Source organism: Empidonax traillii, unplaced genomic scaffold, assembly GCF_003031625.1.
Source record: "Empidonax traillii isolate 1590-97213 ecotype Southwest subspecies unplaced genomic scaffold, ASM303162v1 scaffold510:size820377, whole genome shotgun sequence".
In the NCBI taxonomy this organism is placed as follows: Eukaryota; Metazoa; Chordata; class Aves; order Passeriformes; family Tyrannidae; genus Empidonax; species Empidonax traillii.
In genome coordinates, this window is record NW_020955703.1 from 599,343 (window position 1) to 622,144 (window position 22,802).

Genomic DNA, 22,802 nt, shown 5'->3' on the forward strand with positions numbered 1-22,802 from the left:
ATTGCAGAACACAAAGCAGTTCTGCAGAATTGACAGGCTCTTCCCTTTTGCCACAAGACCTGTAATTTGCCTTCACTGTCCTCGCTGTTGCCACTGCCCCCGTCCTTCTGGAGACGTAACAAGAGGGTGTGGAGCCCTTTGCCGGACTGGGTTCGGCGCATTCTCCGAGCGACCAGTCTGTCAGTCAGACACACTTGTTCTTGTGAGATGAATTAAATGAATCCACTAAAAATACCACTTCTTGTACCCCTCCTAGCTGTGTCCACTACTCCTGTGAAGCCACGGACTGCCAGAAGCTGGAGATTGAGAACGCAGTGCTGAACTGCACCAGTGGCTGGTACAACGGGGCCCAGTGCAACGTGAGCTGCAGGAGGGGCCACATCCTGCACGTCCAGAGGGATGATGATCTCATCAAGAGCCAGGTTTGTTCCCCTGGGGCTTTTTGTGACAAGGGATGAGCTAATAGATGTGGAGAAATTGAGAAATAACCCAGACTAATCACCAAAGTCTCAGCTCAGCCTTGGGACAAGGTCATATCCAAATACTCCTCATCAGAATAGGAGCCCTCTGACTCTGTAGGAAGAGATACTGACAATGAACAAAGCTCAGATGTTCCCCAACTTAAGAAATTTTCAACCCACAAAGTTTAAATGTGTGTTCAGTCCTTCTCTGATCTCACTGGCTCTACTCAGCCAAACGCTGTTTCTCGGGCCTGGTGTTTTGGGAGTGGGGTGTTTGTGTTTTTGCACAACCAATTTCTGGGCAAAATACCTCCTTTTTAGTCCTGGGATTGAGGCTAACAATGTCTTAACTCCTTTGCAGTGTTTCAGTCCCTCTGCTTCTAACCACACCCTGACGTGTACGGTATGGGGATGGAAAAAAGCACCCAAACCTTTTTGCTTCTAAACAAATCACCAAAAACCTCCCCCAGTGGGGCAGGCAGTGCTCCCCATCCTCTTTATTAATGCATGGATTAGAGAGGATGTCCTACAAAAGCAGCATGCCTTCATGCAGTGAGGGTGGTGTTGAGGAATACTATAAATGTCTTTAGACATTAAAAAAATGAAGGTAATTCAGGCTGGGGAAGGTGGATGAGGTGCATGAGGTGCAACATGGCCCAGCCTTGGCATGTCCCTGGGAGCAGGATGCCCAGGAATAGGTGGGTGCAGACACCCCAGTTTGTGCTCTCACCTCTAAAGCTGCTCCAGATCTCGTGAGCGTGATGTGGGGGTGGTTTCCCCCATCAGCACCTTCTCACAAGTTGTGGGGGCAGCACACACATCTGGGGCAGCACACACATCTAGGGCAGCACACACATCTGGGGCCGGGGGGGCTGGGGCAGCCGCACTCAGCAGCCTGTCTGTATTTGTGAAATACTGTGTTCTTCATAAGCTCGCAGAGGGGGGAGACAGAGTGGAGGGGAATGAGTCAGCCCTTTCAACTCAATTACAAAACAAATACAGGACCCCGCGAGCTGGGCCTCTTCCATCCTAATTGGCATCAGCACCAGAACCCCAGCTCCAGCTGAGCGTTTTTGCAGAGCAGAAAACCAGCTCTCAGACGAGCCTGAACGGAAGGGATCTGTACATGGGGTACACGGGGCACACAAGGGTCCCAAACCAAATAAAAGAGCCTAAACATGCTTCCCCAGCACTGTGTTATTTCAGTGCAGGAATCACCTTCTGGGGAGGCTCGGCCAACTGTGGATGGTTTTGCCCTGAGAAGTTTGGTTTCAGAGCCTTGATCAGACTCATATGACAAGAGGGGAGGATTTTAGCACCCCTAGCTAACATGATTCACTGCCTATTACAACACACTTCCTCTCACCCTGGTCTGCTATTGCACTTCCTCGTCTTTTTTCCACCAGTAAAACCCCCTGAGGCCAATGGCTTTGTTTTGCTCAGTGCTGTGCATTCACTGTTCAAATCAGGGAAGGAGTGGAGCATCCTAAAGATACTCATGGTCAGCTAAGCACACGAAACACGTGCTTTAGAAGTTTATCTGTGCTCTTCAGAGATCTGTTGAAAAGGAACAGTTTCTTTCACTGTCATCTTGTTTTATTTCTTTGTGTCAGGTGCTTCCAGGCAGAACTTGTGGAATGTGCAGGCAAGATAGGAATTATCTGAGAAAGTCCAGAATCCGTGGTTTGGATTTCTCATATCAAATTGCATTGTGCTCCTTCCCCAACTGCTTCCCAACTTCAGCTCCTCTTCCAGTCACAGGCATTTTGGGGTGAGAAAGGGCTTGTGGCTTGTTGTCCATGGTCAGAGGGACTTGCTGCCATGATTGAGGAACCCTGCACAGAGCTGTTGGTTGCTTCACTGTTATCATCTAGTTGGATATTTTGCCTGTTTGACTGATTTGAGGATCTAGAGATACTTTTTTTTTCTCATTTAACTATCAGTGTGTGGGGGCTGCACGAGGAAGAGGAAGAAGGAAAGTAGCTTTACACACATTGGTGTACCACACTGTTGGGTAGGAAGAAGGCTGAGGTGAGGTGCAGGGTATCAAAGAGCAGACTGAACACCAGTGGCCCATGACCTCTGCATGCTGATGAAGATGATTCACAGACCAGTGAAAACACCTTGGTTTAGCATCTGAACCACATTTGTCTTCCGTATTTCAATGAAAGACAGGAAAAAAAAAAAAAAAAAAAGGGTGAAGAGAGAATTACAAGCAAAATTTTCAAAAGCACCTGAGAGATGTAGGGGCACAAGTCACATTTCTAATCAATCTTTTACATCTAAGGGGTCTTTGAAAATCTTCTAAAAGTTTCTGCACTTTCTGGCCTCTGTGTCTTCTGAAGCCACCATTTTAATCAGTCTTAGGGCAAAACATTCATTCATTCCCCTTGTGAGAAACTCCCATTCCCAAATTCTGTTAAACTCCATAAAATCACCAAACCCTAAAACCCGTCAGCACTCTGTGCTGCACAAACTGTTTGCTGCTTGAAAATAAAAAGAAAGCTGAGCTGTTTACAGACTCTTGAGCTCTCTCTCATCCTCATTTAGGGGCTTCAGCAACAACAACAAAGGGCTTTGTATAGTGACAGAGCAAAATCCTTCATGTATCTTTCTCACAAAGAAGGTCTCGGGATGTTTTCATCCCCCCTCCCCAATTTCTTCCCACCCACCACCCCCCCACCCTGACAACTCCATTGCTCTTTCTTCTCTTCTCCCTCTTTCTCCCCTTTGTTTTTCATTGCTTTCCTCCCCCTTGTCCTTCACTGAAAGACCCACTCATTCAGTTGCTTGTTGTCATCTCTCCTTGAAGCCACCACCACTGCTGCTCTGGTCAAGAGGTGTTATTTAAAACCCAGCAGCTCCCTAATGTTGTGCAAAGGCATCATCAATCATGCCAGGAAAAGAAAGCACGCCTCATGTGGGTTCAATTAGAGGCACAGTAGTGGGCAGAAGTGGAAGAATACTTAGAGGGGAGGGCACAGCTGTTCATTTTTAAGGAGAGGAAACTTCACACGTGAAGCATCGCTTGAAGAAGGAGCTGGCTGGAATCTTGGGCAGCAGGAAGGAGACGTGAATTCTCCCAGGCAGTTGAAAGTCCCAAGGAACAAATCTTTCTGGCACCAGATTTGTTTAAGTTTGCATCCTCTTCACTGTATTACACACTGTATCTGTGGAGGCCCTATTGCCCCCCCCCCACCCCCCGCTTTTCGCCTTGCCCACCCTCCCTCCTTGCGTAAGCTTCTTTTGGAAGGCAGGACATGAAGGGAAGCAGTTGCTGTGATGCCAGTCAAAGCAGCACAAAGTGCCCAAAGTGACAGCTAATAAACCAGACAAGAAAGCCAAGTGCTTTGTATGGACTGCTGTGAGCTGGGTGACCTTGTCAGATCAGACAGGCGAAACAGGCACGTGCCTGCTCAGCCCCGGGTGGGAGATCCGCAAAGGCAGATGCAGATGCTGCCACTAGGACCCAGTGCTGGATCCAAAGGCAGCACTGCTCAGGCTGAGTCCACTGGAAACATCCCTGAGGCGTGGCATGGAGCTGGGAAGAGATGGGCTCCTGCTCAGCCTCCAGGGGTCCTGCCCTGGGTACTGCAGTGATCCCACCCTCAGGTGCGACACCACAGGAGGGGGAAGCTGAGAGCTGGTGGGTGCCACCTGCAAGAATTTCTGTGGCAGGTTTGTCCTCTGTGCTTCCAGTCAAAGCCACCAGTCTTTCTCTCCATCGCAGGGAACACTCTCTGTTATGTTCTGCTGCTGAATTCCATGTGCTTGAAGTGATGACATGATAGACACGGTCTAAAACGTGCCATTATTATGTCTGACCTTGAAAACCTCAACTTCCATCATACAAAGTGTGGAACAAATTACTGAGAAAAAGCTGAGAAGCCAGGGTCTTACCCACGTGGGCACAGCTTGTCTGCATGGGAATGGTCTTCCCAGTGTGCCAGGAGCAGGGAAAGCCATAATGGGTCTGGAAGGACTCTCACAGATTAGGTTAGTGCTTTTGTGGGGGAAGTACCACCAGGAGAAAGCCAGAGATAAAAACGTGGAGACACTAACTATTATCTTTTTCACATCAATGTCTAGAACATGGGGACAATAAAGGAAAGTGGGAATATGGCTGTAGTGAGGGATCCCTTCCAAGGAGAGGGGATCCCGGGCACATCACATTCCCAGCAGGCTCTAATGTCCTGCAGCTTTCTGCTAACAAAGGCCACGGCTGCAGCTGAAATACTCTTACAAGCGTTAGCTCAGGCAAAACATTCCTTTCTGTAAGATGTGACTGCTGTGCACAGATATTGCCTCTCTTTAAATATTTGTATTACGTTCCTGTTTCTGAGTTTGCAGTGTTTATTTGGTGTTATGTAGAGGTACATTTGATGTGCAACCCTGTCATTAGAGAAACTCCTTTGTGCAGCCAGTATCAGGTCGTAGGAACAATCATTTGCACCAACACTAATACTTTAACTCTTGGAGTTGAACCTCTTATCATAGAGCTTGCCTATGTTCAGCATGGATCCAGCATCCAGCAAGATACTATGCAAGGCCCATGTCTTTTCCATAACATTTGGATAGCCTCTGACATCATTAGCTTGAGTTTATTGACATCAATAGCTTGGGTTTATGTTTTAAGTTCCAGCAGCCACAGTGCTGCTGTGTTATTTGGGAAAAGAGGCTTTGCTAAATGCTGGAGCAGCTCATCCTGGAGAGGAAATGCGTCTGTACGGTTTTCAAGGCATGGGAATACGCTGTATCATCCCTTCTCCTGTGGCCACCACACTGTGACTTCCTGGAAGCACAGGGGGCTTCAAGGAATCAACTGCCTACATTTTATAGACCCTTTTTTAATGCTATCAAATATTCTGGTAAGTAGCAAAGGCGCAATTAACAGCCACTTGGGAGTGAGAATGCAGAGAGTCACTTCACCTGAGTGCTCCAAGAATCCCGGAATGCGCTACTCTAAACTTGTAGAAAAGACATTTTTTTCCATCAGCAGTGTTCCCTGTTTAAATAAACTCCACGGTCTAGAAAAGGGGGTTTGTGCCCACTTGGGAAGTGTCCAGTTTCTCAACTCTGGGACTGCTTTTTCCATTCTGTATGCAACCATATATCAAAGGGAGACAGGTCTGGACTTCTGTTGAAACCATTAGGGTGTTTTTGCAAAAAGGGAATCCAGGTCCCTTTGATGTGTGCTAGAAACATTCCCCTTCCTTTTATAAACCCAGATCAATGGTCGGCGGTGCAAATCTCCTGTGAGCATACCAGCCCTGAATAAAATATTCCCTGGAGGCAGAGGAGTGCTGCTGTATGGCTCGGTCAGATTCCTCGCCAGCATCTTCCCCCTCGCGTGTTTGGGTTTCTCACATTTCTAAACTTCTGTCCCTCTCTTTATTCTGGTGTGGAGGGAAGAGTTAGATTCTTCACTTCTAGTTTTTAATAATTTTCCATTTTTAATTAGAAAGTGGATATGTTGTTTACTCAGTTCTCTTTGCCAACATCTGTTTGTCCTTCAGTCATCCAGCAAATTTATCGTCTTAGCTTTGGATGGGTGGCTCCTTTAGCTGCCCCCTTTTTCTGCCTTTGCCCCTAGCACTTCAGGATTTTAGTCTGCTGTGCTGTTTGGATTATTCCTCAGATCCACAGGAGTGTAGCTGTGACAGTAGAGTGACTTTGGGGAAGTCAGAGCACCGGCACTGACTCTCAAGTGCCAGGTGCCAGTTATGGGCAGGATGCTCCTGGGTCCGTTGATGGTAAACTCCTCCTGGAAAAAGGTCTGTCTCTCAGGATTGCATGTCCATGGGCCCTGATTTCATGTGAAGCCTTGGGGCACCCTGACAGAGAAGCCATAAGAGCAGCTGTCAAGTATCTGCACACAAGGCTGACGTGGCCCAAGGCACTTCCCCTGGCACCCCCAGCCAAGGGTGACTGACACCCCTCAGGAGAGCCTCGGGCAGGAGTCCCAAATGGTTTCATGTCAGGTTGGCTTTTACTTCAAACCCAAGAGTGAGTTTGACTCAGAAGCACGTGGGGATCCCTTTGGAGTGGCTGTGTCACCGCAGGGGTGACAGGGATGGGGGACAGCTGTCAGCTCCAACAGCTCAGGCTTGTGTGCTCCTTCCCAAACATAGGACAGGACAGCATGTGCCCTGCTTGTCCCAGGAGGCCTTGCAGACAAGAGTCTGGATTATTCACAGTGCTCTGCTCCTCATATGGAAGCGCTGTGGTGTCTCACCGCAGAGGTGATAGAAATACATCCTGGTTGTCTGACACCGTTTCTTGTGGCACTTTGGTGGGTTTAGGAGCTGCTGCCCTGTCCAAAAGATGATGGTAGAGGCCAGGCATGGTTTTGCCTAGCTTGTGAGCCAAAGTAATGGCTGTTGCTAGGCTTGGAATGGTTTTTATCTCTCCCTTGCTGGCTGTGGTGGCTGTAGGCATGTGTGTTTTTCCAGATGGAGTCCAGCATCACCATGACTTGTGTGGATGGGAAGTGGAACAAGCAGGTGACCTGTGAGCCTGTGGACTGCGGTGTCCCAGACCAGTACCACGTCTACCCAGCCACCTTCAACTGCAGTGAGGGGACCACCTTTGGCAAGAAATGCTCCTTCACTTGCCGGCCTCCTGCTCTTCTGAAAGGTACCAGAGGGTGTCTGTGCAGTGACCTGGGGAGAACTGCACAGCTAACACAGGCTGCTCTGAGTAATATATGGTACTGTTGCTGTTGTTTTAGAATTATTCATGATATTTTAAGTATGAAGAATTATGAGACTCTGTGGAAGGTTTATTTATATTAGAAGTTAAGTTCCTTTGCATCTCTCTATTACCTTCCTTTGACCTTTCCTTGATCGCGGCTGGCCGGGCAGTAATGACAGTGAATATTGCTTCCATACAAGCAAAACATGGAAAAGTCATGGGGATAAATCTGATTGAACTCTCTCATCTTCTTTCCCATGCCTTCTCTGTTTTGTATGTCTGTCTTTCTTCTATGCCTCCTCTGTGTATTTGGAAAGGCAGAAGACTGAAAAGCTGCATGTCCCAGTGGCGCAGATCCCCATCACTGTTTGTCCTAATCCACCATCACCTCTCTCCTTCTCCACACTCATCTCGCTCTACCTCTGACCCTTTTTTCCTCTTCTTGTTTGGGAGTCTTTACTTTCCTCTTTTTTCTCTCTTTTTTTTTTTTTTTTTCCTAGAAATAACACACTCTGCTGCCTTCTTTCATTTTCTCCTTCATCTTCTTCCCTGCTGCTTTTCTGCTAACATTCCCATCCTCTTCTCAGCACCATCAACTCTTCTGCTCAGTGGCACATCACCCTTTCTGGTCTGATCCTCAGGAAACAAGAGAAGATACCACTGTTAATTTGAAGGAACATTAGACCCAAATTAACTTGTCATCTTGCAGTGGAGTAATCTTAACTGTTGTTGTCAACTCAGGAACAAATTCTGTAAAGGGTTTTTTTCTTGTACCTGTAGTATCAGCTTTTCTACTGGGACTCATTGCAAATCCCAGAAAAGGAAGACATGGAAAGCATACTTCATTTCAGTGAAAGGATATGTTGATTTCTTCATATATAACCAAATTGCTTAATTCTTTTTAACTCTGACAGAAGATAGTCACAAGCAGAAAATTAAGACTACTCAAAGGATAGTTAAGGGAAAGTTAAGACTACTTTTTACCCAAAAAAAATCCCTTTTTCTGTTCATATATCAAGAGGGTCATCTTTAACAAAAGATGTTTTTTCATTGAAAGTGCTTTAAATTCTTTGAGCACACAGTGAAAACAGTGATACTGATCATGACCAGCAAGAGCTGATGACTCAGGCAGGGGTAGCTGGAGGGGTGATAACCCACCCCCAGCTCGGGGGGTGCAGCTCTGGTGTGTAGCATCACTTCACTTCTGTCCAGAAAAGGCACCACTTGGTGTCCAGCCATCGGTGATGACTAATAGATGTTGCCACTAAGCTTCTGGAGAATGACTCATGCCTAATTCAATCACTGACGTCATGACAGCCACTGTTGGTAATGTCACAGCTTATCGCTTTGCAGTGGCAAGTATGATATCACCAGGCTGGTCTGCAGAGCTGCTGCATGAGTCAGAGCAGAGGAACATGCTGGTGCTCCAGAAAAGAGCTCCCTTCTGCACAAAATACCTCTGCAATCATCTGCAGTTGGGGAGGGGAGAGACAAAGCCGGGGCTGATTTAATGTGGCTTCTCTTATCTTTGAGGGCAGGGCAGGAGGGCTCCTCCACATACCTTCCTGAGCCCTCCAGAGCCCTTTGTTTTCTTCTTCTTTGAATTCCAGCCTCATGCCCCGTCTCTCTTCCTTCCCTTGCAGAGAGATGGCATTGCTCTGGGGTTAGCAGTTTGTCAGTATTATTTCGGATAACTCCGGAGTTGGCTCACTGTTGCAAATATGCCTTGTGGGTTGAGCAGAGTTCCTGCAGCAATGCTCAGGGATTTCAATGGAGTATTAGGGATTTTTGAAGGGTTAGTGGCTCATAGCTGTGCTTTGTTTCTTAGGAAAAGCTTATTCCTTTTCAACATATGGTATAAAATAACAAAGAATGTAAAATACACTGAGACCAGGCTACTTTTAGCTTAACCTTCTGAAGTCAAGTAGGTCATAGCAGAGGCAAATAGATCTATTGTACCTTTTACCTTTGAGGTGTTGGCCAAGAAAGCTTCCTGAGGAAAATGAGTCTCTAATGAGTATTATGAATCGTATTTATCACAGTAGTCCCCAAGGACTGAGAGTCCCCAGCTGAGAATGGCTCCTCATTGTGTTGGAGTAGTGACTCTAATACTAACAGATGCTGCTCCAAAAGGCTCCAAATTGAAATGAAAGGGACAGCTTTAGGGAAGAGATATAACACAGAAGCAGCTTGAAGAATGTGATGGCACCAAACCCCCTGTTAAAGCGATGGCTTTGGAGGGGAGGGGGTTGATGTATGAAACAAGCTTCCTTTCAGAGAGGAACAAAATAAGGAAGAGAAATACAAAAGATGACAAAGCCCGTGTGGCTTCCCCTATGCTACAGCATTTCCTGAAATAAGCACTGCCTGCCTGTCATCTGAAAACAGAGCCCTTAATGATTTAATGCCATCATCTAGGAAGAGAAAGCACATAGGACATACACAGTTGAATTTGTCAAACCGGCCGAGGTGGCTTTTGATACATGACGGGTGTAACGACATTTCAAAAGAAAGCAGTCCCGCTGAACGTTGTTAACTGTGCTCACTGTTCTTCTCAGGAAACAACAGCAACTTGACCTGCATGGAGGATGGGCTGTGGTCCTTTCCAGAGGCCCTGTGTGAGCTGATGTGCCGAGCACCCTCCGTCGTCCCCAATGCAGATCTCCAGACTTCTCGTTGCCGAGAAGACAAGCACAAAGTGGGCTCCTTTTGCAAGTACAAATGCAAACCTGGTTACCACGTCCCTGGATCCTCCAGAAAATCGAGAAAGTACGTGAAAGACGAAAGCCTTGCAGTCAGTCTGATTCAGAAAGCCATGAGTTAAAATGATTTTGGGAAAGGGATGGGCTGTTTATCACAGACCATATGTGCCTCAGGGAATGGCACGGAGCAATTCCTTCATGCAGATAGCTGTGCAGCTTCAAGGGGATTAAGGCACCTCGCTCACTTAGGCTTCTTTGAGAATCCTGACCAGTGCTCAAAAAACAGACCTTACCTTAGAAACACCCCTTTGATATGCAGCCTGGGGAGTCCCCTTTGAAACCCTGCAGGAAAGGGTTAGTGCTGTCATATACTTCTGACTCTGCACAAACCCACTTCAAACCAACCACAGCCCACAAACCTGGGAAGCCGAGTTCTTGGGCAGTGTGTCCGAGGCCAAAAGAGGAGTTTGGGCTGAGCAGCTCGATGTTGGCTTTGCAAATAATCGTTATTTTTGCTCAGAGACCTCATGACGCAGATTCACAACTTGTTCCCCGAGTGTTAAAAGCACAAGCACACCCATCCCCTGCAACCTGCTAGCAGAGCTCAGAGGCTGGAGAAGGCTCTCAGCTGACTCAGCCACTCGCTAAAGGGTCTTTTTTTTTTTTCTGCACAAAAAGACGAGCCTTCAAGATCCAGTGCACGCAGGACGGCACGTGGCTGCCAGGTGCTTGTGTGCCCGTTACCTGTGACCCTCCACCTTCCAAGTTCCACGGGCTCTACCAGTGCTCCAACGGCTTCCAGTTCAACAGCGAGTGCCGGATCAAGTGTGAGGATGATGACAGTCAGGCGGTGAGTCTCTCTCATCCAAATTACCTCAACCTGAAAAGGTTCCCCCAGGATCCTGATCTTGGAGGGGCAGAGTGCCACTGAGCTCTTCTGAGAGCAGAGAGATGGAGAAGGGAAAAATAAAGTAGAGTGTGAAGAGTCTGGAAATATTATTTTTATGACAGTTGTAACAGTATTAACTACTACCTGTAGAGGACTAGCAGTGGCTGACCTAATGTTTTTGGACAATAAGTGGCTAAAAGATCTGCCTCAGTGGCTCTATGACCTGGCTAGAAAATAAGGAGCAAGGAATGAAAGTAAGCAGGGTGTGAGTTATCCAAACTTATCCCGTTTGTTCATTCTGTTTTACCTCGCTTTTCCCTCCAGTTCTTCTTACTATATTTCTGTGTGCCATATGATAATTTAATGCTACAGGGATTACAGCTATTCAGGTGAACTATCTCTAAACTTGTTCTCCTGGTGTCATTTGGCATCAGGGGTCAGATCCTCACCTGGCACAAATCAGCGTGTTGCCTTTGACGTCCTAGGAGCTGTGTTCACTGACACAAGAAGGTCTGCCCTTTACTATCTTGTTGGAAATGCCTAGTTTTCCTCACCACAGGTAATTATAGTTTGTGAGATAAGTAACTTCTCCCAGAAGTGCTGCTACTGCTCCATACTCTCTGGAAGAGAAAGCAGGGATGTAGAAGCTGCAGGTACTACAGGCATTGCAGGGAACAGGGAGTGCTCTGTCATAGGTGGTTTAATATCATTCCAGACTCTGAGGGCATTTAAAAAGGGACCAATTATGTGAAAGGCACCTCTAATACTTGCTCCAAATGTTAAAAGCCCCTGCCTGCCCCTATTCCCAGCCAGGCTGGCCTGCCCTCTCCATGGGGACAACAGGCAGAGCCCCGCTGTTTCACTTCAGGGCATCTGGAAAAGGTTTCCTTGTGTAACTCTTACAGGGAGGTTATGAGCTGTGTGAAAGGAGAAGCTGCAGGTGTGGGTGCAGTTCAGGTGGGAGCTCTGGGACACAACAGCTGTGGGGTTTGTGCATCTACCACTTGCTCAGACTGGTCAGAGTGGCTGAGGCCGCGTCCCATCGCTGGGTGCCATTGCTGCCAGTGCAGGGAAACTGGGGCCTCCAGGGCAACCACCACTGGTGTAACGGGCTTGTGTTTGCTTTTGAATGAGGTGGACACAAAGAGCAGCAAGTAGTGGAGTCAGGGTTAGTGAGCTCTAGAAAGTGAGAGATCCATCTATGTCTGCATTCACTGCGAGTGACTGTTCAGCTGTGAAAGCACCTTGGGCAAAGGAGCAGAAAACATCTTGAGAGAGGGATTTGCAGAGAAAGGTATTTTCAGATATCCCAGAAAATAGGCTACAGAAGAAGAGGGGAGGACTTCTGGCACAAGCCAGAACCACTTGAGAGGTGTTAATTATTTAAGGATTAAACCCCACTAAGTCTCTCTCAGCTATATAAGGTGATAATACACGTTGCATCCAAGCAAGAAACCCAGCAGGGATTTTCACAAGAGATTTTGCAGGTCAGGGAATGATGGACAGTATGTTACTATAGCAATGGATATCCTGGGATCTCTGAGTATGTTGCAGAAACTATACAATAGTACCCTCAAGCACAGCCAGCTCCAGGAACATAAATCAGGTTTCATGGCTCACCTTTGAGAATCATGCTTGAACCCTAGCATGGAAATTGCAATGGAAGTGCCTCACACTTGCTAAACCAGCAAATTGTGCTTAATTATCGTTTAGCAATTTATTCCTGACTTTGTCACCACGCTGAAAGATCATTACTTGGCTGTACATCCAGCATCTCTTAATCACCAGGAATGTAATGGTCATTTAAGCAGGTACCTCCCTGGGCACCAGAGCAAGGGTCTTCCATTTCTGAATATTGTGCACAAATCATATGAACAGTCAGATCTAAATTAATCAGTCTCTGCCAAACTGGCCCTTAGGTGAGAATCACCAAGCTGGATCACACCCTGAGTCCATCTGCTCCATCATCCTTTCATATGATTTTCTTATTACTTCTGGCAATGGCCAGATGTCTAGAGAAGGGGAAGCAGGTCTCACGCAGTAGTCTGCCACTAATACCACTTTGCATCTCACTAAACATTGTGTTCATCAACAAAGCTGAGCAAAAAAATAAAAAATTAAAAAAAAAAAAAAAAAGGCATTAGGATGATAAGGACAAGACGACAAGACTACAAGACTAACACTGAAGGCTGTGACGTCTTCCACACCAGTACCAGGGGCTTGTGCAGGGCCCTGTGCAACAGTGGGTGTGGGTCATGAGGCAGAGCTCCTCCAGAAAGTTCAGCAGCCCTGCAGGGACCCCAGCATGGACATTAAAGGAGCCCCAAAGATACCCAGCACAGTCTCCAAGAGCAGGGTGAGTAGATTGCAGGCAACATGCCTGGAATGTAAAACGGGTGAGGAGAAGCAGAGATCCTGCATGGTTTTCCCACCCAGTAAGGTTCCCACGGGAGGTTTGGAGCCCAGCCCCACCAGACATGCTCCTGTTGAACATCCCACATTACCCCATGGCAGTCAGGCTCGCAGATCCCACAGAACAGCTTGCACAGAAATCCCCAATGCCATGAGGATAGATCCAACAAAAGATTGCCTATGCACTCCTTTGTTGTTTTTAAAGGGCATGATATTTCCCCTCGGACTTTGTTATTCATTCTTCAGTATCATACAGAGAATCTTTTCTATAAGAGAAATGTCATATTCTATGCCTTGCCCATTCCCACACCAGAGGATTTTCTTTCCCTCCTTCCCACCTGCCTCTGTGCGTGTCTGTCTCGACCTCTTCACTTGCTGTCACTCAAGGCAGACAAGCTCTAAAGAGCACGTTCTGCCCTGCTAAGCATCCCTGCTCGTGTCCTGCTCTCCTTCCTCATTCAGTTGGCCATTGGGGATTCTTTCTTTTTCAAGACAAAGATGATGTAACTAGTTAGAGAATGGGAAGAGGGAAAAGGTTGTCTGCATTCAACGCCAACCTCTCCACAACAAGAAAGAAGGCAAACAGGGTGAAGGCACCTTTGCTGCAACTGGAGTGGGGCTGTTGTAAGGTGGAGACCTTGCAAGGGGTTGTAAAGACCTTGCATTGCACAGGCGAGCAGTGTGTGTGTGTGTGTGCGTTTGTCTGCAGGGCAGGTGTTTCCTTTTTTTTTTTTTTTTTTTTTTTTTAATTATTCTTTGGAAGAAAACTCCATTTTGCCCCCCAGGGCTGCCTGTCCCAACTGGGGGCTCTTCCAGTTCCAGCAGAACTTTGCTCCCAGCTCAGCTCTGAGCTCTCACCCTCTCTTTTGGTGGCGTTTTTGTGACCGTCCTCGTTGTCTCCTCCTCTCATCCCCAGGGCCGTGGGAGCAACGTGATTCACTGCAGGAAGGACGGCACGTGGAGCGGCTCCTTCCACCTGTGCCGGGAGATGCAGGGGCAGTGCACTCTGCCCACCCAGCTCAACAGCCACCTGAAGCTCCAGTGCACCAGCGGCTACGGAATAGGTGCGTGAGCCTCCCCCCAGCACCTGTTTCCAGTTTCACTGTGCCCCTTCTTGGCCTGCCGGTTCTCAGGAGCAGCCAGCATGGCAGGCTGTGCCAGAGACACATCCAGCCTGCAAAATGCAGGGAGGGACTGTACCTGTGTTTGTTCTCATGCTTTTGTAATGTCCCACTCCTTCAACCTCATGCACACACCTTCACTTCGGAGGCTGAAAGGCAAAAGAGGTGGCAGGGTAACACAGCACCAGAATAATTCAGGTCTCTCCAGAAAGAATGTGAGACAAGCTGAGCATCCCCTTTGGTATGACAGTTGCTTAGGAGCTGATTTTCTGCCTTTCTTCTGGGGTACCTGCTCACACTGTAAGGGGTGAGGACTTCACATACTCAGCTTTGCTTTGTGGCACCCAGGCAGAGGGGAGGGACAGACGCACTGAACTGTACACACTGCATTGCATTTTCAGCCTTATATTGTATTTTCAGCCCCGGTTTTTGGGGTCTCCTTGCTGTAAGGGCTGCAGTGGAAGCTGCACTGGCTGCAGCCCACACAGACCTGCGAGGCCCCTTTCCTGCAGCCCCAATCCCAGCCCCTGCCATCCCCCCCCCCCCGTCTGTCCCTTTGAACTTGGAGAAATTTCCTCCTCGCGCGGCTTCCTCATTATATCGCAGCCTTGTGAGGGACCACGAGCCTCCTTGTGTTCCCTCCCCGGGGAGGAGAACACGACCTGGATGAGATCACCGCTCTGTAATGATGCCAATTACAGATCATATATCAAAACAATCCCGACCCGCTCCTCCCCGCCAGCGTACAGAGCGTGGTGGAGCGCGGGAGAGCGGGCGACTCTTAATGTGGCGAGGTGTTTTACCCTTGAGGGGAGGTTACCCCCAGGCCTAGCCAGGTTTTTGCAAGGAGAGGAGTCCCAATTCCTGCTTTGGTGAGGGGCATCTCAGTGCTGGAAGCAGGAGGGTCTGCGGCCGCTCAGGCAGAGGGCGCCTGCCAGCTCTCGCTCTTCTCCCAGTTGCTGTCAGCAGGTGCTGATTCCAAGTGGGCCTGATTCCAGGATGGGACCACACAGCATCACGGAGGTGAGGGATGCATGACTCTCCCTGGAGAGCTCAGCAAGGGTGCAGCAGCCCCTGGCTCATCCTCAGCAGATGGAGACATACCACACTCCTTGTAGGCTCACCCAGCACCACCTTTTGGCATCAGATATTGGGGTTTTCCTCTCTTCTTTGCGTTTTTGGAAGCCTGATTGATGGCCTTTTGTGAAGGTGCTCCTCTGCCACTCGTTTGCCACGGGGGTGGTGTCAGTGGGCCTCATCCAGCAGGTCTGTGGAGCCACCACCACGTGCCCTGGGAAAGCAAAACAAACTCCAAGTGCTCCCACTGACTCCTCCATGTGAGAAGGCAGAAGCAGGTGGGGGAAATAATAGCATCCAGTCGTGGCCACTATGAATCCCACACACCTTTGGTAATTCCTCAGACACCTAATCTGCCCTTCCAGGCTGAGGCGTGTGTTGAGCCAAAGGTTCAGCTCTCCAAACCAGTGCAGAGATTAATTCCTCCCCCAGCGCTGATTGGAGTGCAGAAATCCTAATGACATGTTTGCAACAGCTGTGCCATTCAAGAGTGATTTTCCAGGGGGGAAATGGTAATGGTCCAACACACTAGGGCTTATGGTTGTATCACCACAGGGCTCTGGGATATTGCTGCAGAGTATCCCAGCATGTTTTAATAAAGAAAGGACAGGGTTCCCACTGGGCATGACAGTTAATCAGAGAAAAAGCAGGTTTATGCGTGAACAAAGCCATCATTACCTCTCTGCATACTTCTTATCGACTGTGGGACTTAGGTGATAGTTCATCTCCAATATCATTAGGCTTGGTCACCCTCTCAAAGATTATTATTGGAGATCTGCAAACTTGGGACAGATCAAACGGTATGTTTTTGTCATGTCATAGGAGAGATGAGTTTGACAGCCTCTGCCTAATCAGTCCCATTTCTTGAAAGATTAGCTGAAATGGAAAAACCTTCACCTTTTCTTGATGATCCAAAATGGCAAAGCCTGACCCCTTTTTTGGAGTTAATAGCCAGAGAAATACCTAGATTTGCAGCTCATACAAAAGGGTCCTGGAATATGTGCCACCCCCACGGTCTCCTGCTGAGTGCAGCGTTGTACTCAGCACTTCATGTGTGGCTTAGAGATATGTGATAGTTATGGTTGACTGCTAATTGCAATTTAGGAAAAACGAGCCGTAATCCTGTCCTTCAGCTGGAAGGATGCTGGAAGGGTCAGGAGCTGCTCGCTTTATCCTTTAGCTTTATCCTGCCCGTGTTTTGTGCAGGCACAGAGTGCACCACCTCATGTCTGGATCACAGTCACGAGCCCATCCTCCTGCGTGTGAACGAGACTGTGCAAGACATCCAGCACTGGATGAACCCTCAGAGAGTGAAGGTCAGTGCCTGACAACTCCACTAACTGTATCCCTTGCTGAATGTTTATGAGCAGAGAGTGAGCAGCGTTACCTGTGGTTCTTTTGATGAGGGCGGAAAATGGGGAATGCTGCCCTTTAGGGGAAAGAATTACAGATTTTTGTTGTGTCTTTGCATGTTGTTCTGGCAATGGGGTCACTTTCTCTCTAAGTTGCTGTCTCTCTGTGTTTTCCCATTGAAAGTCAGTTCAAGGTAAAGGCCTCAGATCAGTGGGGTCTGATCTGAAAATGGGATTCATGACACAGGAAGATGTGACAGACAGCGAGAGAAAGGGCACTGGCCAGGTTTTATTTTCTTCCTCTTGTTCCGTGTTTTGCATTCTTTGGGTAGCAGGGGCTGGATTTTTTTTCTGTGCTGCTTTTGGATGACAAAAGAAGCTGATACAGAGGGTATTTAATTTCCCGACCCCGCAGAGCTGGCTGAGCGCTCCCCCCGCCCCTTCGCCCGCATGCGAGAGCTGCCTGCTCAGCACAGCCCCTTCCAGAGGTCACCACTTCTCCCTCCCGCCTGCTGCAAACGCACAACCAGCATTAACTGCTCCCAGCACTCCGTCCTGAGCGTCCTCCAGCGCACAGCAGTGCCAGCGTGCCCCGCTGGGGACGTGCCCACCCACACCTCGCACACACAACTTGCCCTGCACCCAACAGCTGCTTAGTTTCGTGCCCACACTGAGATTCCAGAGGGAGACACGCATATCCACCTCATCCTGAAAACCCTCACGTGCCTCCTGCCTGCAAATTCGTGTAACCAGGTGCTTGTGCCCACACAGTGTTTCTGCAGGTGTAAAGGTCTAACTGGACACGCTGGAGCACCTGTCGGGAGATGCTGACACATCAGGTGTCACCAGGCTGCTGCTGGTGTTCGTGAACAAGCACTGCTGGCTTTTTACAGACTTGGCCCTGGCTTTGCAGGAGCTTGTTTTACACACTTGAACTCCATTACGGAGGAGAACAAGCAGCCAACACAGCCCCAGCGTGTCCTGAGCAGCTTTGACAGTTTATTTGCTTCTCTACATGACTAAATGTGCACCCAGGGTTTGGGATTTTTGAAATCTGGCCTTGGCTGTGGGTAGAGAGCCGCTCCAAAAATCTCCACCACTTTATACTTTCCTATTTCACACAGAGCGAGAGAATAAATCCTGGAAATGAGTGGGAAACTTAAGTCCAGAGAATATGACAAGCTCACAGTGTCCTTCCCAGCTCCCCATTCCCAGCTCCAGACTCCAAAATTCTGTGACTGCCTAAGCCGAGGCTTTGCCAAGTTTCTGGCATGAAACATAAAGAAAACCCCTATCTCTGTATGAGGGGCAATTTCTCACCGGCCCTTTCCCGAGTGCCAGACTTTAAAGTGGTTTGTAATTCATGGGGAAATAAAGTGACAGCTTCCCTCCCGTTCTCTCTGCACTCCTTCCCTTATTGATGCGGGTACGTGGAGGGAGCTGTAACGAGTTTTATACCTGCAGGTCTCTGGAGGGCTCATTAGGCAGCAGGGAAAACACAGAGTAGTAAAGGGGGAGATGAGGGGAGTGAGGGATGGAGGAGAGATCGTGGTTTCCAAGAGCACAGTGGCAAATAAGACCTTTTTTTTTGCCCTGATGGCGAGGATCTTGCAAGAGCTTTAGGCTGGGATCAGATGCAAGTTTGACCCCACGGTTTGTAAGTAGAGGGTGAGATTTGGGGTTTGAAAACTTGTGCTGGGAGACGAGCAGGGTGATGATGAGACATATCAGAGGGGATTTTTTTGGTAGCTCTAAAGCATCCATCTTACTCAGCTCTGCAGAGAAGGGGTTGTCACCTACAGGGAACGGAGCCTTGTGAGGTTCCATTGGGGGAAACGCTGCTTCTGGTGGGACTGGGGAGACCCTGGAGACGTGGGATTGGGACGCCTTAGGGGAAGGTCCCCATGGTAATGTGCTACACATCATTAATAATCCGTGTCTCTGTTTATGGTCAGTGACAGTTTGCTGTTGTGCCACACGAGCAAAGGGAGCAGCTGGTTGCATTTACACGGCGAGTCTTTGTACATCTCACAGCACTCGAATGACGCAGAGGAAACACTTCCAGTTACTTCATTTCAGGCACAAGTGAAGTACAAATTAGGGCAGGATGGGAAGTAGGTAAAGGCAGGACCCGTCTGTGGCATTTACCTTTGAGGGGATAGGGACAACAAAATACAAGGAGAGCTGGCAAGACAAAAGATATATTTGTGTGTAGCGGCTCAAGCAACATCTGTTATGGAAGCAAAGTGGGAAGAAGGGCTATCCCTCCTCTGGGGGTTATTTAGAGCAGAGCTGTGCAAATCACTTGATTTTTCAGTTCACTCGAAGTTCTGTTAAATTTTGGAAAAAAAAAATGTTTTTCTCTAATCAAAGTGCACTCTTTTGTTGTTGTGATTTTTGGTGAACCAAAAAATTGGAGGAAAGAACAAGTTGGTTTGAACATGACGTAGCATTTAATTTCCAAGGAGATTTTGTAAACTTTTGTTTAATGAAAATGAAAAAAAACACAACCCTTAGAAATTAAATGTCCTCTCAAAGGAACAACAACAACAACAGATAATTCACTTCAAAAAATGTCTAAATATTACTGTGTTTTGCAGAATTGGTTTAGGTTGAGTTGCTTTGCTGGGTCTGAAACAGTTTGTTGAAATCAGCGTAAGTTGGCAGCGTCTTCCAAATCAGTATTTTTAGCATGAAAAAAAAAATCACCTGAAATCTTCTGTTCCTCTGTTGTTTTGCAGTGGGCCATGTTGGGAGCAGCCACTGCTGTCCCCATGATTTCCCCTTCACTATGAGTGTCATGGGGCTCTGAGCTGCTCAAGACACCCATGGATAGAGCTGCCAAGACTGACTATGCAGGCAGCAGGGAGAAAAAAAGGGAAATAGCTCAGGGAGACAGCTTTGACAGCTCTTTCCCACTGACTGCAGAGAAACAGGGCAGACACCTAATTTCTTAGGCTGTCTGAATTTGGGTTCTTGCCTCTGTACTGAGTAGGAACAGGCCAAACAATGTGCAGGCATGTGCACGCCTGGGAAAGCCCTCAAAGGGTTGGTGTGCCCTGACTCTGCTGGGCTGAGCGTGGCCATGGCCCCTCCACACACCAGGGATGCTGCCCAACTGCTGGTGATGTGTTTTCCCACGTGCACTGCAAGGCTTGGGATTATAAACATCCAAAAATTGTTAATGGGAATACTCCTTAAATACTCCCCTATTCATTCAAGCTTTGCAGTTTTCCTCTTTCCTTCCCCTCTGCCTTTTTTTTTTTTTTTTTTTTTTTTTTTTTTTTTTTTTTTTTTTTTTTTTTTTTTTTTTTTTTTTTTTTTTTTTTTTTTTTTTTTTTTTTTTTTTTTTTTTTTTTTTTTTTTTTTTTTTTTTTGTTTGGTGAGTTTTGGGCTCATTTTGCAGCTGGGAAACTGAGGCACAGAGCAGTGATGTGACCAACTGCAGTGCAGCTGCTCAGAACCCAGGAAGGCAGGAGATCCCAGCCCATCTGTAGCTACCGGAAGGACCAGCCCCAAAGTGCTGTGTCTCCCCTCTCCTGGTCGATCCCCTCACCTGAGCCACATTAAGCCCATGGTTAATTGTCACGTTCATTTAGTGCCTGAGGAGCGAGTTAGCTGAGACCAGTAGATGCCAGTCCCTGGGCTTTAGCCCTGGGGGACACTCGACCCATCTAAGGTGGAGGAGAGCTCTCCACTGGCCTCTCTGGGGGAAACTCAATCCCCTCTGCAGCCCACAAGGGGTTGACATCACTGTGTTAGCCCCACCATGGGAGGGAAGCGCCGTGACCGGAGGCACTGGGTCTTCCCTCACAAGGAGAAAATGACAGCAGCTCGATTTGCTTTCTTGGCTCTTTGTTACCCACTGTGGGAGCACAGCCCTGCTCCCTCTCCCTTCGCAGCAGATGGAATCCCAGCCAGATGTGGCTGGGTGGTGTCTCTGGGATGGGGACAGGGCTGGAGCTGGTTAGCCCGGCCTTGGCCCGTGTGGGAGGGCAGCTGTGCTGCAAAAAGCCAGCACATGAGGGGAGCTGGGGCCACAAGGGCAGTGTATGTCACCACAGCAGCACAGGGCACAGGGCTCACAGGGGCAGTGGCCAGATGGGCTTTCCCCACTCTCCACCTGGCATGTGGTGGATGTGGTTCCTTCCACCCAACTCTTACAGCAGCCTGTGCTGGCCTTCTGAGTCCACCTTGGTTTCTATGCACAATGGTTCCATCAGATCGTGGTCATGTACAACTTGCACCCGTCCTTGCTTGCTTTTTATACGTTTGTTCATCTCAGTTGCCCCATGCAGCATCCTGTGGCAGCTGTATGCCTGTTTGCACTGTAGGAGGCAGAGGCAGTGCCCAGCAACCCAAACCATTCCCAATTTCTCAATTTTCTAAACCAGTCTTTTCCCTCTACCCAAAGCTTCTCTCCCATTGCATTGCACACAGCGCTGCAGCAGCTTGAGGGTACAAATAGGCTGGGTGGTGGGAACTTAGGACTTGGAAAACCAGCAAGAGGAACCAGAACCGTGGCAGAAGGTCCTTCCTTCTGTTTTCAGCTCTGTGAATGTTAGCAGGATTGAATTCAGCTCCTCTAGCAAAGGATCATCCAAGGGGGAGGGTGAAGTAACAGGTGCGAAGCTGCTGGCAGGTGCCACTCAGGAGCAATGGGAGTGTCCCACTGACCCAGTGATTAACTTGGCACAAGGTCACCTGGCTCTCCTACATTGTGGAGAGCAACCTGGGGCTGCATTCCCATTCCCTGGAGGCTATCCAGCCCAAGGCTGTGCAGTTCTTGGGACTGAAGATGACCTTTACTGAGCACTCAGAGAAGCAGACACTTCACCTTCCACCCCTTCCTCTAAGGGCAGCGCTGCCTTCTTAACACTGGGAGGGTCACGAAAGCAGTCAGTGCATCCTCTCTGAGGGATTGCTCTCACTTGGAAACCTCCTTTCTTCTTCAGAGCCTGGTTCAGGGCTACCCAGCTCCTTTAGTTGGCTCTGCATGCTCACACACATTCACACATAGCGAGAGGTTTTGTAAATATTGATGCTTCTTACCAGGGCAATGTGAGATGCTCTTTGGAAGTGCCCTTCTTCCACTTATTGTCTGCTGGCCTTGGACACAGGAGGCAAACGCTTGAGTTTTTCTACTTTGTTTTAATTCTTGGGTTCAAACGCTCTTGAACCGTTTCCTTTACTCTCCCCTCCCAGACTGTTGACTGGTCTTGTTTATTTTCAAACCTAGAAAAGTTTCCTTTCTTTTCCCTCTGAAGTGCAATAAACAGAAGAGGAGGGGGGGGGGGGAAAAAAAGGCAAAACAAACAACAAACCCCTCACCATTTGTGGCAGGCAACAGCCTGGAAATCCCCAGCTGTCTGTCAAGAGCTCTGGGGGAATGTCTGACACCTCAGGGCCGCCCGCACCTTGCAGCCTCCCTCCCGGGGGATAAACAACATCCTCCCCCCTCTCCCGGCCGCTTCTGCACTCACACAGACAGGCCCTGTTGCGAGGCAGGTGGGGCAAGCAGGGCTTGACTAATAGTGGAAAATCCGAGAGCATCGGAAAGATAAACAGCCGCCGTCAGATAGTATAAAAGTCCTTTTTCTAGCACACGCCAGGTAAGCCTCAAATGACAGAAACTGTAAAAACATGCCGAGGTTCCCCTGCCCATGGATTAGATTGGCCCTCAGATAAACAGGGGAGGGGATGGCTTGTGCCTGGGGTCTTCCCGAATGTTAATCCCTTCCTTCCCCAGGCCTCCATCCAACCCCAACCCCTCTCTTCAGGTGAGTGCCCGTGTGTTCATCCTGCCCAAGTGGACAGGGTAGTGCTCCGTGCATGGGTGATAACTCAAAATGAGCACTGTGCCCAATGTCCTGCTGAATGGAAGGGAGTCCAGTCTCCAGGATCTCCATGGTATTGAACCACCATCTCCTCTGACTGGTCAAAGATTTAACCCACTCTTAAATCTAAGTGTCCATGTCTATGGCTGCCCTGGCTGTGTCATCATTAGGGAGCCTGGTCATCATTTTTGCCCGAAACTAGGCAGTCCAACTTTTTCTTCTAGAAAATCTGTAGACAGAGTTGGTAGAGAAATTACT

At 48.4% G+C, this 22,802-nt stretch overlaps 1 protein-coding gene across 1 annotated transcript in view; it reads left to right on the forward strand.

Annotated features, from left to right (window-relative positions):
- The window catches only part of PAPPA (pappalysin 1), a 172,833-nt gene that overhangs the window by 132,629 nt on the left and 17,402 nt on the right, over positions 1-22,802 (forward strand). The window contains exons 15-20 of the mRNA XM_027896673.1: positions 257-422; positions 6,914-7,097; positions 9,713-9,923; positions 10,535-10,706; positions 14,074-14,221; positions 16,562-16,671. Of these exons, the coding sequence (XP_027752474.1) occupies positions 257-422; positions 6,914-7,097; positions 9,713-9,923; positions 10,535-10,706; positions 14,074-14,221; positions 16,562-16,671 (991 nt within the window). The remainder of the gene's footprint in view (positions 1-256; positions 423-6,913; positions 7,098-9,712; positions 9,924-10,534; positions 10,707-14,073; positions 14,222-16,561; positions 16,672-22,802) is intronic.